The sequence below is a fragment of the Cenococcum geophilum genome (genome assembly GCF_001692895.1).
Source record: "Cenococcum geophilum 1.58 unplaced genomic scaffold K441scaffold_17, whole genome shotgun sequence".
Classification (NCBI taxonomy): domain Eukaryota; kingdom Fungi; phylum Ascomycota; class Dothideomycetes; order Gloniales; family Gloniaceae; genus Cenococcum; species Cenococcum geophilum.
This window is the reverse complement of record NW_027137575.1, coordinates 1,811,060-1,828,231: the sequence shown is the minus strand read 5'-3', so window position 1 is coordinate 1,828,231 and position 17,172 is coordinate 1,811,060. Positions and strand designations below refer to the sequence as shown.

Sequence of the window (17,172 nt, the reverse complement as noted above, 5' to 3'; positions counted from 1 at the left end):
CCAGATCGTCGATCCACTAGATCAGATTCTTCAAAGATTTGAATATTCATCTCACCCGGTCAAGCACAGAAGGTGATAGGATGCGGCAGGTCTCGCATTCAGATCTAGCCAGATCTTCCCGTATAGACCAAATATATCTAGCACATTCGGTGGTTTTAGGATACATTGAAGCTTTCGTGACCGACGCCATGATTGCCGAGAACTGACCGGTCAGGAGCGCCAATTGTGGAACCTCGTACAACACCTGCTAAGGAAGCATCTCTGGTATCCATAGATGCCCGATAATGCATCATGTGCTGGCCATAGTCTAGAACTTCCATCATAGAGTAGAAAGGTCCCCATACTGCGTTAATCGTCGATTCCATGCCTAATTGATAGCAAGCCTGATATCACAACGTTGCAGATTCATGTGCTTGGATACTCCTTTTCATGGTGATCGTGGTAGCTGCAAAGCCCATTCTCATATGGCGGTTTTGGAGATTTACGGGTCGTAAATTCTCGCAATACAGATCCGTTCCTTACAGCCACACGCAATAGAAAACCTTTGGGTAACAATTCTTCGATCTCGCCTAGCTGAGCATCGGTATAACCTCTCAAATCCCATTCATGCGAATAGACGTCTTGGAAATATCGGTGAAGGCCGGAGCTGCTCGGAAGGTTCTCAAGGGCTTTGCTGACCGCATATATGCTTGGAAGGAAGTGAACGCAACTGCTGTTCTTCTTATGAATCGCATCAAGGGAGTCGACTCTCAGTTGGAGAACATCGTACTTGTCAGCAAATAAGTAGAGGTCGACTAGAGTTGAAAAGCTCCAGTTGGCGAAATCAGCATCTCTTAGATTGGTTGCCGTGCTATGACGGTCCTTATCAAGAGATTTACTAGTACTGTCAGGGACCTCAAAACGGCCTATAAAATGGTTTAACTAACCTGATATCCCCCCACATATCTAAAATAAACATCGAGAGTTCTTGAGTTTTTTTAAATAAACCCACAGAGCTCGCAGTGAGATCGTCTATGTGGTTATGGATAAGGTATTGAAGCCAAAGCTTAATCGCGGAATTGTGGATAATTGTATATTGCATCCCAACATCTTCTATGACCTCCTGCAGTATGTCCCGAATTCTAGACAGCCGATCGTCTGGCTGAACTTTGGTGTGGAACAACTGCTTTATTTCACTACAGAGAGATTTGACTGGGCATTCTTTAGTAGTGTTTGAATAGCTCGATGATTATTAGAAGCATACGATTTATCACTGTTCTACTACAAGATATGGTATCGGTATCCTTTACCGATCTCAGGCAAAGCAACGGCTTTTCGTTTTGGCATGGATCATCCACTAGAGTTTCATCCGACTGAACATTGTGGCAATCGCCGGGGGTCAAGGTATCTTCAATATCTTTGTCTAGCATGAGATTTTGAGTGTATAGCCACCCCATGAAAATTTTGAAGATTCTTGGTTGCACGTCTAGTATGGTTATCTCCTTTTCGTTTGCCTCTCTGAATGACCCATTGAAAGCACTGTGGAAGTATTTCGACCAGTAGCATAAAAGATCCTTGTGGATATGGAAGGCCTGGGCATTCGGGCCGACGCGAACCATCACAACTGAAGCATGATACATCGCTCTGATACGAAGTCAGCCAGATTCACCCGGAGCCTGACACCACTTACTGCATAGCGGACAATCTTCGCTGCTCTATAGAGAGTGGACAGGTGACGGCAGACATTGTTGACTCCGTCAACGAGGATTTCGATTGATCCATGCTGTGGGTGCGGACGATAAGTGCTTAATTAGTTAGTATGCTTCTATGTTCGCGTCGGCGTGAGTGTGAGAGATACGCGAGATGAACGTTTCAAAGCATTGACCACAACTAAATCAGCGACTAGGGTGATCATCTCCAAAGTGCCCACAAAGCACAACTACCATTGAGCTGCTCCCTCGTACTTCCCATAGTATACACAAAAACCACAACATGAGCCCAGAAAACGGAAGCCTCAGTGAACATCATATTGTACTACCGACTAAATATTCCAAATATCAAAGCTCACTAGGAAAGCCAGAGACTAACTGCAAAGTGCTTCCACTAGCCCATACCTTCAATTAATTATAAGCTCATCCAATATTAATCTCGCAGGTTAGACAATTTTTGAGCTTCTGACAAAGCCGCTTTAGCATATAAGGGAAAAGTACTGAAGTTCTATCCGCGTCTTCGGGATTCTCGTATAAATATATGAGGTTTGACACTAAAGAGACGAGATTAGCTGGTATGGGATAATGCCCGTACTCATTATATTTACTCAGTTCGCTGTGTCAGGTCTAAGCATTTTTGGATGAATTTCACTTGCCATCTTCAAGACAGTACAGTACATCCAATCCTGCGAACAAGCCATTTTCCCGAATTAATTATCAGTGATCTAATTTAATTTCGTCCGCGAATTACAAGGCCTTGCTATTTGTTTCTATCATAAGTCTAATGCACCTCTAATGCCAATTTAATACACCGAGCAATGCATCCGCGCCCGCAGAAATGCCTGTGCAAAGAGCTCTTGCATTGCAAGATAATGGAAAAGTATGCCGCCAAGCACAGCAAGATGCCAAAGGTTGTGACTGCCACCTACATAGTCGAACATGCCGGGGAACCAGCACTCTGGTATCTTGCTGGCATATAACACTGCGCCACCAAGGTATACCAGTATACTCTTAGTAACAGGCGAGTAAAAGTATACTGCCCAGTAGAGACCCCGCGTCATAGCGAGTTGGAAGACAGGAAGGAAGCCGGTGGCAGCGAGAGACACGTAGAAGAGCACTCGCACCCATGCCAGATCTTGTCGGTTGAACGTAGGGTGCCATGGAAGAATAACGCCGCCAATTCCCAGTGCTGCTGTTGTGAGCATATATATCCATCGGCTTGTCGGCTCACAGTAGAAAGCTGTGTATTCTGTGGTCATAATGGAAGTAGCGACAAGGAGTGATATTCCAGTGTAGTCGACACAGGCAAACCGTTCCAGCAATGTCTGATGTGAGATTGAATTCATCGTGTGCCAGATAGTCGAGCAGACCAGACACTTGCAAGCTGCAAAAAAGAATACAGCCGCAATAAAGACATCGGCATTAGTCGAGTGGGAGAAATTTACGCTCGTGGGATAGAAGTAGAAGGCAATTGTCAGCACAAGGAAGAATCCGATGGCGTGAGACCATATGTTGAACAACTCGTTGTGGAGGCTGAGTGTCGAGCGTATGCAGTCTAGCTTGCCTTCATGGAAACGGTAACCTTGGAGAATGTGCGGGTTAATCCTCCATGGATCCGGTAGGTCTTCGTACTTGATTAGACCATGTTCTCGAGCACGATCCAGTGCTTGCTCAACAGCATTCTCTATGGTCTCTTTTGCTCTTCGCGCTTTGTCCAGGCCCTCGTCTACCACCTCCCTGGCTCTTTCAATCCCCTCATCTACCCGCCGCCATCCTTCATCGATGAACTCGTTTGCTACCGTCCCTATTCCTGCATCTCGCATAGCGTATGCACGAGCCTCAAACTCCCCAAGAAACGACTCCATTAACCGTACACATTCTTGTACTCTCTGTTCCAAAGTTTCTTTCGTTGTCAATACTTCCTTGTACCTCTCTTCCAGCGTATCGACCAACACACTCGCCCGTCGCCTTCCAGCGTCTATTACGCCATCCGAGATATTTGAACATGATTCCCGAACCGCGAGAAGTGTTGAGTATGCCCTTTCTATTCCGGAATCAAGATTTAGCTGCCCGTACGACTCTAGGAAGTCCAGTCTTCGTCCCAGTTCGGCGAGGAACCGGTCGACCTGATTTTGCAAATTAGTTCTACAACTTAGCATCAATTGATAGAATCTAAGTACCAAGACCTGAATATTGTCATGATCGACGGTCCACGGTCTTGTGTTATTTGTATGATACGACGAGTGCCTCCGCCGCCTGTTGGACTCCCTTCGAAAGGTGCCGTAGTTGGAGCGCAGAACGGGCTCCTCGTAGGACTCGGTCATGACTGAAGTCGTGTAGCAAGACATAGCGCCGATATAAGCCGAATCCCAAGCTGAAATGCGCAAGTTTCGCGTGACTTATCGCCAATGAGAGGGTCATCCGCTCGCGGCTGAGTATGCAAATTATGTGGCGGTTGGCAAGTCGTGCGGTAGCCGAATGCGGTGATTGGTACACAGCCAATATATGTACAGAGCAAAAGATGGAATGCGATACACCAGGAACACCGTAAAGACAGGAAGAGTGAAGATGGGAAAATGGCGCACGTGTGGAAAAAGGTTGGAGTCAGTGGTGAACCAACAACGCATCATCGGCTCTTCGGGCTCCTTTTTCGGGCTGGAGAGGGGCGAAGAATCCCTGCATATTCCAATAGTGCTAATAATGATCTGCATGAAAGGGTCTGGCTCTTTATTGGACTCAACACTAATTTAACAGCTTATGGTGAAGCCTCTATTGCCAATACTAATTCTTGTAGTACCATCATTAAACTCAGCCAAGCCATCAATCCCTCAGTTCCTCCATATCCGGACTTGTTTGTCCCGGCCACCACTGCCCACTTTTTCCCCATCTGGGCTCCAGTCTACCGCGTATACTTCGTCGCGATGGCCTGGCAAATCCTCCTTGAGCTTCCCAGTTCTAACATCCCACGCCTTGAGTGTAGTGTCTTTACTTGCGCTCACCAGTAACCTTGAATCTGCTGAGAAACAACATTGGTATACGGGCGCAACATGACCTTTAAGCGAAAATAAGAAAGTACCATCCCGTGCAGACCACAGCTTCACATGGTTGTCGAAACCAGCAGACGCGAGGTACATACCATCGGGTGAGAAGGTAACATGATTGACCTGTTTCTGGTGACCGGTAAGCCGGGTCACTGGTTTTCGAGACGTCAACGGAGTCCATAGGTACATCGTACAATCATCACTTGCCGTAGCAAGTCGTTCAAGTACCTCTCCACTCACTGTGGCAGCTTTGCTAAAACGTTCTTTTGCTTTAACAAGCTTCTCTTGATCTGTACTAGGTACTCGCCCCGCATGATCATGAAAGGCTGTGCGTAAGACAAAGTCTGTAGATAGAGCCAGGTGATTTACCCAATGAGCATGTGCGGTCAGGGTGTACTTCAACGTGCCGGTCGATGCTTCCCAGACCTTGACCGTCTTATCATGTGATGAGGTGTAAATGAGACCTGTTCCTCCCCATTTGACGCATGTAACACTAGCTTTATGTCCAGTGAGGGCAAAATCAATCTTTCGGCCCACCACATCCCATATTCGGACCGTACAGTCTTTTGAAGAGGACGCCACTCGAGGGCGGTTGAGCGTTTGTAGATGGTATGGCTCCCAGCATAACGATGTCACCCACTTTGTATGGCCTTTCAGTGGGCTTCCAAGAGGTTGGCCAGTTACAGGATCCCACAAACGAACAGTGTTGTCCATGCTACCTGTCGCAATGGTATTTCCATCTGGAGACCAACTAACAGCAAGAACCCAACTGGTATGCCCTTTTAATGTACATACTGGGGTGCCCGTATCACAATCCCAGATTCTTGCAGTATTATCGCCGCTGCCACTAGCCATTCTACTTGAGTTTGCGGGAGAAAATTGCGTGGCAAGTATTGCCTCTCCATGTCCAGATATCGCTGCAGAACAACGGGAGACTGCTTTCACTCTGAATACCGCTTGAGGCGCATACTGCAAGGTGATCTCGCTCTCCGCAGAAACCTTCCCAGATTTGACCAAGGCATTGTACAGATCTGCGCGATCACCAAGAGCATCACCCCCTCCATCATATGGAGGGCCTCCTTGAGAATAAAAGAACCGGTATGGTATACTGTCATCCCCATGCTCTTGAAGCTCGTTGAGTAGAATTTCGAGATTCTTTGTGGTGGCTCGTGCGAGAGGTACAGAGAGGACAGGAAGGCTGCCCGTTTCCCCAGTTGCTTGATCCACAAATCGAACTCGGATTGTCCCATCTGGTATTGCCTCCTCGACATCTTGCTGCTCTCGAGCGAGGGCTGAAGCGGCGGTTTTTTGCCGTTTGCTTGGTGGTGGAGGTATGGTAGCCATGATGAGAGGCTCGGAGAATCAAAAGCTCGCAAAAAAACTTTTGGAGGTCAGTAAGTGTTGTTAGCAGGGCTTCTTTGCGTTCAGTTAAAATTGATAAAGTTTAGGGTGAGGTATATTTGGCAGCTGTCTCTTGAAATCAGCTCTGAAAGTTCAAAAAAATTCAGCCCTATGGGTGCCAAGATTTCTCGCCTATCGTCCCTTTACTCCCCGTCGACATTACTCTTCGCTGAGGCCGTCCTTGGTGAGGAGGACTAAAGCCTTATTGATTTGGCCAGTTGATCCTTAATTAACCCAACAGACAAGTACTAATCAACATGGTCTTCCAAAGGCGGCCGTCAACCTCCTTCACTTCAGTATCGACATCATACCCATCATACTCGTATCCAGAATATAATACGACAATATCTCGTCCGAGAACAGGCCGAAGGAGTAATGGCCGGCCGAGAACTGGAGCATCAACTATTGCCAGGATTGAAGCCCAGCAAGTCGTTTGTGCCATTAGCGAGTCTCGTGGCATCTCTCCAACTATTGGCCTTGCTTTTGTCAATCTCGATACTGGCGAAGCGGCAATCTGCCAAATTTGTGACAGTCAGACTTATGTCAGAACGATTCATAAATTGAGAGTCTATGGACCATCAGAAATCTTGATTGTCTCTTCTGCGGCTAATCCCAAGTCCAAGCTTTTCTCTATCATCGAGGAGAATTTGGAGGTTCTCGATAGCAAAATCACGCTTTTAGATCGCCGATACTGGGCGGAAACAACTGGGCTGGATTACATACAACAATTGGCTTTTGCCGAGGACGTCGAAGCTATTAAGATATCCGTCGGCGGGAACTACTTTGCAGTCTGCTGCATTGCAGCTGTAAGTATTCTTCGGTTAAGTATACTTCTATTCTTCCATTTATATTTCTTTTAGGCTCTCAAATACATCGAATTGGGTCTGTCCAAGACCTTTCCCTTTCATTCACTCAGGATAAAGTACGAACCTTCCGAAGGCTCGATGATGATCGATGTGTCCACTATATACTCGCTTGAACTAATTCAGAACCTGCAAAATCCAAAATCTAGAGACTGCTTGTTTGGCCTGCTCAATGAGACTTTAACACCTATGGGATCAAGGCTCCTTCGGAACAACATCTTGCAGCCACTCACAGACCCCGAGACACTAGGTATTCGATATGATGCTTTGGAGGAACTTACAACGAGGGAGGAGATGTTCTTTGCTACTAGATCTGGTTTGTTCCGCCAAGACCCATTCTAGAAGAGATCTAATTTCATTAGCATTGAAATCATTTCTCGACGCCGATAAAATTCTAACAGCTGTAAGATTTCCTTCTGTGACTAGGGAGACACATGCCACTAATATCTAGCTACCAGCTCATTGTGATCCCCGCGAAACCATCCCTTCAACACACTGAACAATCTGTCAACAATGTCATCATGCTCAAGCATTTTGCAAACTCCGTCAACCCAATATATGAGGCATTAATTGGAGCAAGAAGCACTATGCTAACAAATATTCGAGATGTACGCAGGCGGCATGATGCCAATGACAATCTTTAACACACTGACCTCTATGGTAGTTATGCTCTCCCGAGAATATTGTTCCCGTCCAGAAGCTCATTAATGCTGTAATAAATGAAAACACCACATTTGCCAGCCAGCCACTGGAGTTAAGAAACCAGCGAACCTATGCTGTCAAGGTGTGTATAGCACTACATAAAACCTAGTCATGACGCTGATCACATTTTTAGTCTAGCGTGAACGGACTGCTTGATGTTGCTAGAACAACCTTCAAGGAAGCTATGGAGGATGCTTATCAGCATTCCACAGAACTAAGTCGTACGTTTTACGTCTTTTCCTCCATCAGAAACTAAGCAGACGCACCGATCGATGACATAGGGGAATATAATATTGCGCTTGATCTTAAATTTGATAATGTCCGCCATTTCTTCATCCGTATTGCGGTATCTGAGCTCGAGAACCGACCGCTACCTCCTGTATTCACCAATGTCTTTCGAAAGAAAAATATGATTGAGTGTCAGACGGTAGAGTTGATGAAGCGCAACCAGAAGGAAAGAATAAGGTAGATACTACTCTGCGGTTTCAGTTAAACTAACTTTGTGACAGATTACTGTGTCGCACCAAGAAGTGATACTAATGAGTATGGTTTGAACTCTTGAATCAATCACACTTAGTAATAGGAATAGGTGACGAAGCTGTCCAAGGCCTCATCGAAGAAGTTCGAAGCCAGATGTCCATATTGTTCAAAATATGTGAAAGTATTGCAATGCTTGATATGGTTATCTCCAAACCTTGATATTTAAGCGATCATTATTGATGAGTGGCAGGTTTCTTCCTTTGCTCAGCTGGTCACGAGTCAAGATTACGGTACGTTCTCGATTCTCATTTAATCATCCATGGCTTAACAGAATTTCAGTGCGACCTCATTTTACGGATACTCTCGCAATCAAATCTGCCCGCCATCCAATTCGAGAGAAAGTTCAACACGGCAAGTTCATACCGAATGATGTTTACGCAACACAGCAAACCAGATTTCAGATTATTACCGGTAATATTTTAAGCTAAAGACTGTTGAGGATAGTATTTACTCATTATTTCTCTTAATAGGGTGTAATATGAGTGGTGAGGCACATTCAGCAGCGTAACAATAAGCGCGCTAAATTTTTCTAGGGAAGAGTACGTACATACGCTCGATCGCTCTCATGGCGGTTATGGCACAAATTGGAAGCTTGTAAGTTCTAAATTCTAAACGCAAATATTTCTATAGCCTCTATTAAATAAATTGCAGTGTTCCGGCGGAATATGCCTCCTTTCCAATTCTCCACCAGCTCTTCGCCAGAGTTTCCGTGGATGACAACATTGAAGCCAACGTTTCAACATTTGCTGCGGAGATGGGGGGGACTGCTTTCATCCTGCGCAACATCGACCGACGGAGCATGTATCTTTTTCTATGCTCATAGTAATATATCAGTAATATATGCCTAACTTCTCCTAGGGCCATAATCGATGAGCTTGGGAGGGGAACAAGCACACGTGACGGGCTTGCTATCGCCTTGGCTATCGCGGAAGCTCTTGTCGAAAGTAGAGTAAGTAACGAAGTATTTTATAAGTAACTTACACTCTGATTATCCGCTACAGGCTCTCGTTTGGTTCGCCACACACTTTCGGGATCTTGCGACGATTATGGCCGAACGAAATGGTGTTATAAGTCTACATTTGGCTGTCGAGGTCCACCGAAGTGTGCATTTTCATAGTTAGTGGCTAACTTTCATAGCTAACCGACGATGATATGATGAAAATGCTTTACAAAATTGCTGAAGGCGCTGTCCAAGAATCTCACTATGGGCTCGCCCTAGCCCGTGTCGTTCCTCTGCCTACCGGTCTTCTTGAGCACGCTGAACACGTAGCCCATAGGCTCGAACGCCAGGCCTTCAAACGCAAGAAGACATCCGTCGCTGTTATTCACGAACGCCGCAGGAAGTTGATCCTCAATCTCAAAGAACATCTCGTGCAAGCGCACAACGGCACCATGGAAGGAGAGGTCCTCACGGCATGGCTGAAGGAGCTTCAGAAAGAATTCGTCGTCCGGATGACTGCTATTGATGCCGAAGCAGCCCGTGCGGAGCTCGAAAGTGACAGCGAAAGTGACAGCGAAAGCGAAGAGGAAATTCAAAGAGAGAATACCGCCATGACACTGGGGTCCAACGAAGAAACGCATTCGCAAATTCCCGCGTCATCGAATAAATAAAAACCATTGAGGGTGAGCACTCCTAAAGGCGCTTATTCAGTCCTTTCAAATCAAAAGGATTAATCGCTGTTTGACGGGAGATAGCTTGTGTTCATCACATGTGGGGTGGTAGTCAGCAGTGATGGCAATAATCAGTTATGCATGGGCCACCTCAAAATTTCAATGACGAAAACAACTGCAATAATGTTCTGCTCTTATATTTCTTAGTTACAGCAATCGTATAACCCCCAAATAAATATACATAACCGGGTATATAATCGCCTAAAACTGCATGGGAATGGCTATAATCGGGTTGATTACATAGTTATTGCCATCACTGGTAGTCAGCCATGGAGAGAGTTTTTACTGAAAGATATGAAGCGCATACAGCAATCTGGCAACGATTCACATAATTCTTGCAGTAGTTCTTATTCCAGATGAACATGGTACCTTGCGCACGAGCTTCATATAATCATGGCCTTGGCAGGTGCTGGATGCTGCGCCTCTTTTTAATATCGTATATCTTTGCATATATCTATTGCAATAGGAAATCTGTATATCTAAATCCAAGACTAGTGAAAAATTAGACACTTCACTGGAGTGTTCCATATTCTAGACATCTAGTTGGTCCGTAACCCTCGGTAAAATTCATTGACGGATTATACAGGCAAAGAAGCATAGTAATACTAAAGTGTCACTAACGTATTGGCCACCCGGACCCCAAAACTCACCAAAAAGTCACATTTTCAAAGCTTGATAATTCCATAACAATAAAGCCAAAATTGCTAAGATTTTAGATTTAGTTCTCTTAAGATGGCCTAATACTATTTTACTTGCCCATAATGTGTTTAAACAAGGCCGTTATAGTAATCTTAAGAAATAGGTAGAGAGGTCTAGAAATTTTATATAGAAAAAACGCGTTTTCCCTATCTAATTCAACTATACTAGAGGGGATATAGAGAGTATTACATTCCCAATTTCTATACCTTAAAGAGGTTGTTTTGGTATTTTGAAAAGTTTTGACTGGATGGTTGTTTAGATGTAAGGCTTTGAAAATGCGTTAGTCTCTACCTAAGAAAACGCCACCTTCTTTTAACCAATTAGCTACTACTGGCCTTAAGTCTGTCTAGCTGTCAAGGGTGTATACAGGGTATCCCCCCCTGTGTGCGCGCGCAACACACAGCAATTTCGGTAATCACTAGTCAAGTGCACCATCCAGCGTAGATACTGTGTGCTTGCCAAAAGAGCTGTGCACCCGCAAGAGGGGTAAAGCCTTTAATTTCTAAGCTTAATCACAAGAGTTATACTTGAAATTCCCTAGCGCGTACGAAGCGAAATTGCTGTGTTGCGCGCCCACATACCGGAGGTCGGATACCTGTAGTGCGAGTTCTAGTAAGGCTCGACTTAAATTTTCGCAATTTTATATGAGAGATACTCTCTCCTATAATTCTTTACCATTTCCAAACCATGGCAATTCGAAGGTAACCCATGATTGGGTTTGCGACCACCTCTGCCTATCTGGCGATGCTAACTATGAGACAGTGCCCGTAGACGATTGGCCTCAGAGGATCGGTATGCTCTCGTTAAGCTGCCTGAAGCTCCGTCGACGATTTGGAGATATGACTACGCGGAAAATGACCAAAACACATATGAATGGGTAGAATCACGCCAATCGAGCGATCTCAATAACATATTACCTGTTCCACTACCCGTTAAAGCACGGATACTACTCTTGGAAGGCGTGACAGAAGGAGCGATAGCTATCTGTTGCTCACAGCTTGGAGTTCCAAGGGAATTCTTTACATACCACAAAAGCGAAAGTGTTCGTGCGCGAAATGTCAATACCACTAGTAGCAAGCATTGCCTCTCTGCAAAGTGGTCTCGCCTTGTCAATCAGTCTGCCAGACATTGGGAAATTCAGTCCAGGATACTGCAAGGAACCCCGTATAGCGTCGACACATCCAGGGATCCCCGGTTCTTGCGGCTTGACCATAAGCGATACCAGCGAGTCCCAGGCGTGTTTCGACCATATTGCCCGATATCTCAAACGCCAGAAGGGATTTTGCAACATGCGGCGCGGGAGAACATTTCACTCTTTTGGATACACGACGACCCCAGCTTGTTTGGTAAGATGAACTATGATTCTTGTGCCTAATTGCATCCGCTAATATCTTCCGTAGTATTAGTCGTGGTTGATCCGAAACGCGAGCACTACATTATTGAGAAGAAATACCAACTTTGGGGTACTGAGCTCAATGAGTCTTCGATTACAGAATCCTGCTTTCTGGGCGAGGTCGACGGCTATGCCAAAGCGCGTTTTGTTGAAGAGCTGAGAAGATGTGAGGGACAGACGCTGATGAACGACTTTGTCCATGGAATACAAAACATTATCGCCCACATTATGGTCACAGATACGACTGAAGTTTTAACCAGTCTTCACGATGCCCTAGATGAGATCGATCTATCACTATCACAAGATGATATTCTGCGCAGTTCCTTGCACGTGTGGCGCGAACGCTTTGGACTTTAGCGACAGGACTTAGTGCGTTCACTCGTCTCCGTTAAGGGAATGTCGCAAACATTCAACCAGCACAAATCGTGTCCTGCTTCCGCGCCGCAGCTATCTTCAAGTTCCATTTCAAAACACGGGGAGGTGGAACTTGGTGGGCTCAAGGCTGACCTTGATGACGCCCTTACGAGGCTGAACTCTACATTCCAAGCAGTCATGTCAACGATGAGTATCGTCGAAAGCCAAAAGGCCATTTTAGAAGCGGAAACCGTCTCAAAACTGACGGCTTTAGCCTTCTTCTTCATTCCTCTCAGTTTTGTCACTTCTCTTTTTGGTATGAACCTAGTGGTGAGTTGTTTTGTATCAACTGCTGAGCTTATCTGCCATAAGCTAACACTGGGTGCTTAGGAATTCGACCAGAGGCTCAAAATATGGATGTGGGTTACAGGTGGGTTACAGTGTCAGCGGGTGTTATGATTGTGACATATGGTTTCCTGTTTTTGGGTACAATAACAACAACCATACAAAAGACTCCACAATTCTTTCTGAGTTTAAATTCACGTAGAGTGAGTGCAGGAGCGATGCGGTGGAGTCGTATCCTTGCCTTGGAAGTCTTGCCTTCAATGGCATTGGTCGTGTTTATTCTTGGGGTTTGGGCCGGAGCTGGTGTAGGCTTATGGAAATTTTACACGTCGAAGCTATTAAAAGGAGCGAAGGTTGAAATTTGGTGATTTTTGGACTGATGTTAGTTTCCCCTCTGGTTCTCTACAGGCAAAGGCGGAGACACCCTAGCTGATATTGTCTAGGTGTTAACCTAGTGGGTTATCTCACCTTGTTCCAGTTGCGTATCACTTTGCTCCAGTTACCTACCCCCCCTTTCGGTTGCCTGCACCCACCTCATGTATCCCTTGACACGGCAGGGTCCCTTGCCAAGTTCGCTTATATTGACGACTGGATTCAATTGGATATTTATATTAACCCAGCTTTTCCGATTGGTTGATTTTTATCGATAACCTAAGGACCCAAATTGCCGTGTCAAGGGATACATAGTCTCTTTTCTTCATAGATTAATTTACACACGAGTCTTCATTTTCCGACCTGAGGTTCCCGGCCGACACTAGGTTTTTATCATACAACAAATACTTAGTCCGATCTAGAAATTCCCCTTTAGATCTTGCTTTCAGCAAGCCTGCGAGTCTCTTCCATTTTCTTAGCCATTAAGAATAAGTGGGTATTTCACTTTCGATTCGTGTCTGGCATTCCAGCTTATCCAAATGCCGGCGAACGCCGACAATCGACATACTAAGCGCCTGAACGAGATTAGACTCCGCTTATTAGAAACAAGTGGAAGAGCTAAGAAATATGCCACGCGCGTTTCTGGTACTAGCTTTTGTTCTCTATTGCTCAAATTGAGGTCGTTTAGTGAATCAGATGGAGCTAGTATTTCTTTTACGTATGTATGTATGTATGTATGTTCTATTATGGCCATGCACCGTCTAACTTGGGTATGGGCCGTTACTGAGCGCTAACTAGAGTAAACTGACACGAATTATACCAGCTCCAATTCAGTAGCCAACTATGAGAGCTATTTCTCCTTCATTTAACGCTGTGATTAACATAGGAAATAAAGGAAAGTAATACGATACCGTTGAAATATAGCAAGTCAGAGTACCCTTTTGCTCTATCTTAGTTTGATGGTGGTTTTTCCAGATCTCTACGCAATCTCCTATAAGCCTAAATAAACGAAAACCGCATGTGCGGTTCGTGCTTCGCTAATACCACATAGAAGGATGATGGTCGTGTTTAACGATATAGCTCATGTTGTAAGATCCGATGAGGTCTGCGATAGCGTGCAAAAGTCGTATAAGACTAGTGTTGGGGGGATTTCGTGTAGAGTGATACAGGTGCTGGTCGTAAAGGGGGCTCGGCTTGTTTTGGAATCGGCGTTCTAGGTCGTGTATGGAGAGGACAGGCGACGATGTATGTGGTGAGCGGCGCCGTGATGGAGTAGTCGCTGATGCCGGCGGGGAGGCTCTAGAAGTACGCAGTGTAGTTGTTGGTGCTGGCGGTGTGCAGGCTAAAGATTGACGAGGCTTCGATGGCGGTGATGGTGACGTTGGGTAAGGGCGAGACGCAACGGCGGCGTACGAGGGACGGACAGGAGAAACCAGGCGAGGAGAGGAGGGTGACGGCTGGGTAGGTGTATCGGTTGAGGTAAGAGGGGGAGGAGTGGCAGCAGCGTATTCTGATGGGCGTTCTTGGAGCGGGCTCGTGGAGGGTGGTGATGGTAGCGACAATATCTCTGGGGTTCGGGAACGAGGGTAGCTATTCGGTGTGTAGATTTCAGAAACATTATTGATCATATCGAATATCGTATCTGCTAGGAGGCAATCCTCCTCGTGAGAGTTAAGGAGGTCATCGTTGCTCCATTCTCCTAAAGTGACCATCTATTGTACGCTCATTACTTTATTACAGACATGACAAAAGCAAGTATCTTTCCCAGATTTCATGGAGTAGGAAAAGCCGCATATCGCTAGCTGCTGTGGAGGTAGATCTGTATATATCCATGTTAACGGATAGTTTTCCAGACGTCTTGCGAGGTATCAAGATAATGCAGAGGTGTTAGACGGTGGTCGTGACGCGCTTCGCGATCGTTGGGACGCGTCAGAACGCGACAGTGAGTTGCTTCGGCTTGCTGCTGGTGATGACCTAGGCGATGATAACGGTGCGAAGCGGTTTGATGCTGCTGCTGCTGCCATTCCTCCGTAGTCACGCCTCTCGTATTTCTTTTACAAGGGTGTAGCCGGAGCGGGTCGGCCGCCCTCCTGCTAGCGCGGGCGAAAAAAAAAAAAAGAATAGCCTTTGGAATTTCACGTGACTGAATTAAGGGACAGTATTGCTGCCTAACGCCCCTCAGCCTGCGTATTTAGTTAGATTACACTAAACCTTATGATCCCATTACTCCCTGCTATCAGTCGGAAAACTATAATTACCTATCCCTAGATTAATTTCTCTACGTAATACGTAACCATATCTAGCCCTTTTATACCTACAGGCGGCAGAAACTTCCAACAGTCTAGTTAACTAGACTGGGTATCTCTATTGAAGTTAATATTTACGTTTAGGCTAGATATACTAGTACGACTCTCTAAAGCAAAACTTAACCTAGCTACTATGGCTATTGGTCTGATTGCCTGTAATTAATTTATAATTAAGGCCGAAGCTTAAAAGAGGATCTATAATGCTTTGTCCAATCTTAAATTATTTTTATTATATAGGAAGCTCGTCTGGTTTAGATTTAGAATAAAGCTAATAATAAAAGATCTCGCAGAGACTGAGCATGGGATGGTATGTATCGCTTTATATACATGCATGTCTATCTCATATAACTCCTTCTATGTGGTAGAAGTTCTTTAAGAATTTTGCAAATTCCGAGAAGCCCCTCTAGATATTATTCCATTAATCCATTAGTAGAAAGTACTGGTTTATATCTATATAGGGTTAGTATTAAATTCGAAGTTTCTTATCCTTCTTAAGGGGTTAATACGCCTTATACTCCCTTATGCTAGAATATTGTTCTATTAACCAACGTTAATAGAAGCTCTTGCAAAGGTAATTAGAGCTTTAGCTAACGTATTAAATAGTATATTAGTAAATATTACGATTGCTAGTGGGCTTAACTATATTTAGTTGGCCGCCATCACAGAGTGGTTATTAGCATTAAATGTCGAAATTTGTCTTAGCTTTAGTACTACGGTATATAGGTCATTAATAAACGTCGATTACTGCTTTCCTGAGGTTATAGTCATCTTCGTCTTGGATAATAAACAATTAATCTAACTAAGTAAATGTTATGTTATTCCGAAAGGCTTTAAGTTTTAAGGAAACCCTAACTCGGACAAACCCTAATTTAGAGGAGGTCGCTTAGAATAGGCGACTATACTTACGGATACCTTTAGCACCCCTCTTAATAGTCTACTAAAAGGGCCTTTACGGCTTAGCTTAGCTCTCCTCTTATTTAATATATCCAGGCTCGCCGAAAGCTATTACCATTATAGACCGATGCAGTGCGGCGCGCAGCCTAGTTCAGCTAAGCATAGCTTTCCATTCCATCAATTTCACTTCCGTCATTCGTCCAGCAGAGGTTAAGCTTTTTTAAAATTTGCAGCCAAACGTTTACTAGAGCTTGCTGCGACTATAGATATGCTTAATTATATTGATATCCTAATTTACGCAGACGCAACTTAGAAGGACCCTATTAATAAAATTACCCTAGAATACAGGTATAAACGGTGTTGTGATAAAGAAATAGCATATAAGGACTGTCCGCCACAGCTTTACCTGGAACTTATTACTAGGACAATTATTATATTCTTATAGATATTGTTAATATCGGAAGTAGACTTATATATTAGGCCTTCCTTAGATAAACTCTAAATACTTTACGAAATATACCAATAGAAATCCTATTATATAAAAGATATCTAAAGTAGGCAAACGTACTAAAATTATACTTAACCAGTATATTTTTCTACGAATAACGTTAATATCTTAACAGCCGCTTTAACAATCTTTTCTAGATCAAAGAATAGTGGGTCCGGCATTAAAAAAGAACTATTTACTCTTTCTTATAATAGTATCTGCGTGTTTTTTAAGGCCTTTAAAGACTTAAACCTGTTACTAGAAGAAATATTAATTATTAGAGTTGTTGCGGGTTATATTAATTTTAAAGGGGCAAAATATAAGAGAATCTATAATCTTATAGCTAATACTAGAGCTTTTAAGGGCGACTTTAGACTATATATCTCTTACAGCCTTATTATACAAGAGGCTCTATA

The 17,172-nt window shown here is 44.4% G+C and overlaps 7 protein-coding genes across 7 annotated transcripts; 3 read left to right on the top strand and 4 right to left on the bottom strand.

The window, feature by feature from the left end:
- Positions 1–227: 227 nt before the first annotated feature.
- Positions 228–1,831, bottom strand: K441DRAFT_81410 (uncharacterized protein). Its single transcript, XM_067654468.1, has 4 exons — positions 1,670–1,831; positions 1,244–1,623; positions 927–1,191; positions 228–877 (listed from the first exon to the last, which is right to left on the bottom strand). Exons 1-4 carry the CDS (start codon positions 1,759–1,761, stop codon positions 406–408), a joined length of 1,209 nt encoding a protein of 402 aa, XP_067504905.1. The 5' UTR covers positions 1,762–1,831; the 3' UTR covers positions 228–405.
- Positions 1,832–2,308: 477 nt separating this feature from the next.
- Positions 2,309–4,246, bottom strand: K441DRAFT_658830 (adiponectin receptor protein 1). Its single transcript, XM_067648425.1, has 2 exons — positions 3,869–4,246; positions 2,309–3,814 (listed from the first exon to the last, which is right to left on the bottom strand). Exons 1-2 carry the CDS (start codon positions 4,010–4,012, stop codon positions 2,492–2,494), a joined length of 1,467 nt encoding a protein of 488 aa, XP_067504904.1. The 5' UTR covers positions 4,013–4,246; the 3' UTR covers positions 2,309–2,491.
- A 146-nt stretch (positions 4,247–4,392) lies between these two features.
- On the bottom strand, positions 4,393–6,196 carry K441DRAFT_658829 (WD40 repeat-like protein). The gene has a single exon (XM_067648424.1). The coding sequence runs from the start codon at positions 6,071–6,073 to the stop codon at positions 4,517–4,519; it is 1,557 nt and encodes a 518-aa protein (XP_067504903.1). The 5' UTR covers positions 6,074–6,196; the 3' UTR covers positions 4,393–4,516.
- Positions 6,179–10,097, top strand: K441DRAFT_705191 (uncharacterized protein). The gene is made up of 17 exons (XM_067653576.1): positions 6,179–6,936; positions 6,991–7,309; positions 7,356–7,396; positions 7,452–7,601; positions 7,658–7,777; positions 7,829–7,916; positions 7,977–8,149; positions 8,205–8,238; positions 8,285–8,376; positions 8,426–8,465; positions 8,515–8,646; positions 8,706–8,720; positions 8,769–8,829; positions 8,887–9,036; positions 9,094–9,184; positions 9,237–9,326; positions 9,373–10,097. The coding sequence occupies exons 1-17, from the start codon at positions 6,388–6,390 to the stop codon at positions 9,844–9,846; spliced, it is 2,619 nt and encodes an 872-aa protein (XP_067504902.1). The 5' UTR covers positions 6,179–6,387; the 3' UTR covers positions 9,847–10,097.
- A 1,094-nt stretch (positions 10,098–11,191) lies between these two features.
- On the top strand, positions 11,192–12,543 carry K441DRAFT_81229 (uncharacterized protein). The gene is made up of 3 exons (XM_067654467.1): positions 11,192–11,306; positions 11,368–11,951; positions 12,006–12,543. Exons 1-3 carry the CDS (start codon positions 11,293–11,295, stop codon positions 12,353–12,355), a joined length of 948 nt encoding a protein of 315 aa, XP_067504901.1. The 5' UTR covers positions 11,192–11,292; the 3' UTR covers positions 12,356–12,543.
- Positions 12,544–12,704: 161 nt separating this feature from the next.
- On the top strand, positions 12,705–13,336 carry K441DRAFT_81226 (uncharacterized protein). Its single transcript, XM_067654466.1, has 2 exons — positions 12,705–13,078; positions 13,141–13,336. The coding sequence occupies exon 1, from the start codon at positions 12,766–12,768 to the stop codon at positions 13,063–13,065; it is 300 nt and encodes a 99-aa protein (XP_067504900.1). The 5' UTR covers positions 12,705–12,765; the 3' UTR covers positions 13,066–13,078; positions 13,141–13,336.
- Positions 13,337–13,868: 532 nt separating this feature from the next.
- On the bottom strand, positions 13,869–15,099 carry K441DRAFT_658826 (uncharacterized protein). The gene has a single exon (XM_067648423.1). The coding sequence runs from the start codon at positions 14,779–14,781 to the stop codon at positions 14,107–14,109; it is 675 nt and encodes a 224-aa protein (XP_067504899.1). The 5' UTR covers positions 14,782–15,099; the 3' UTR covers positions 13,869–14,106.
- Between the last annotated feature and the right edge of the window lie 2,073 nt (positions 15,100–17,172).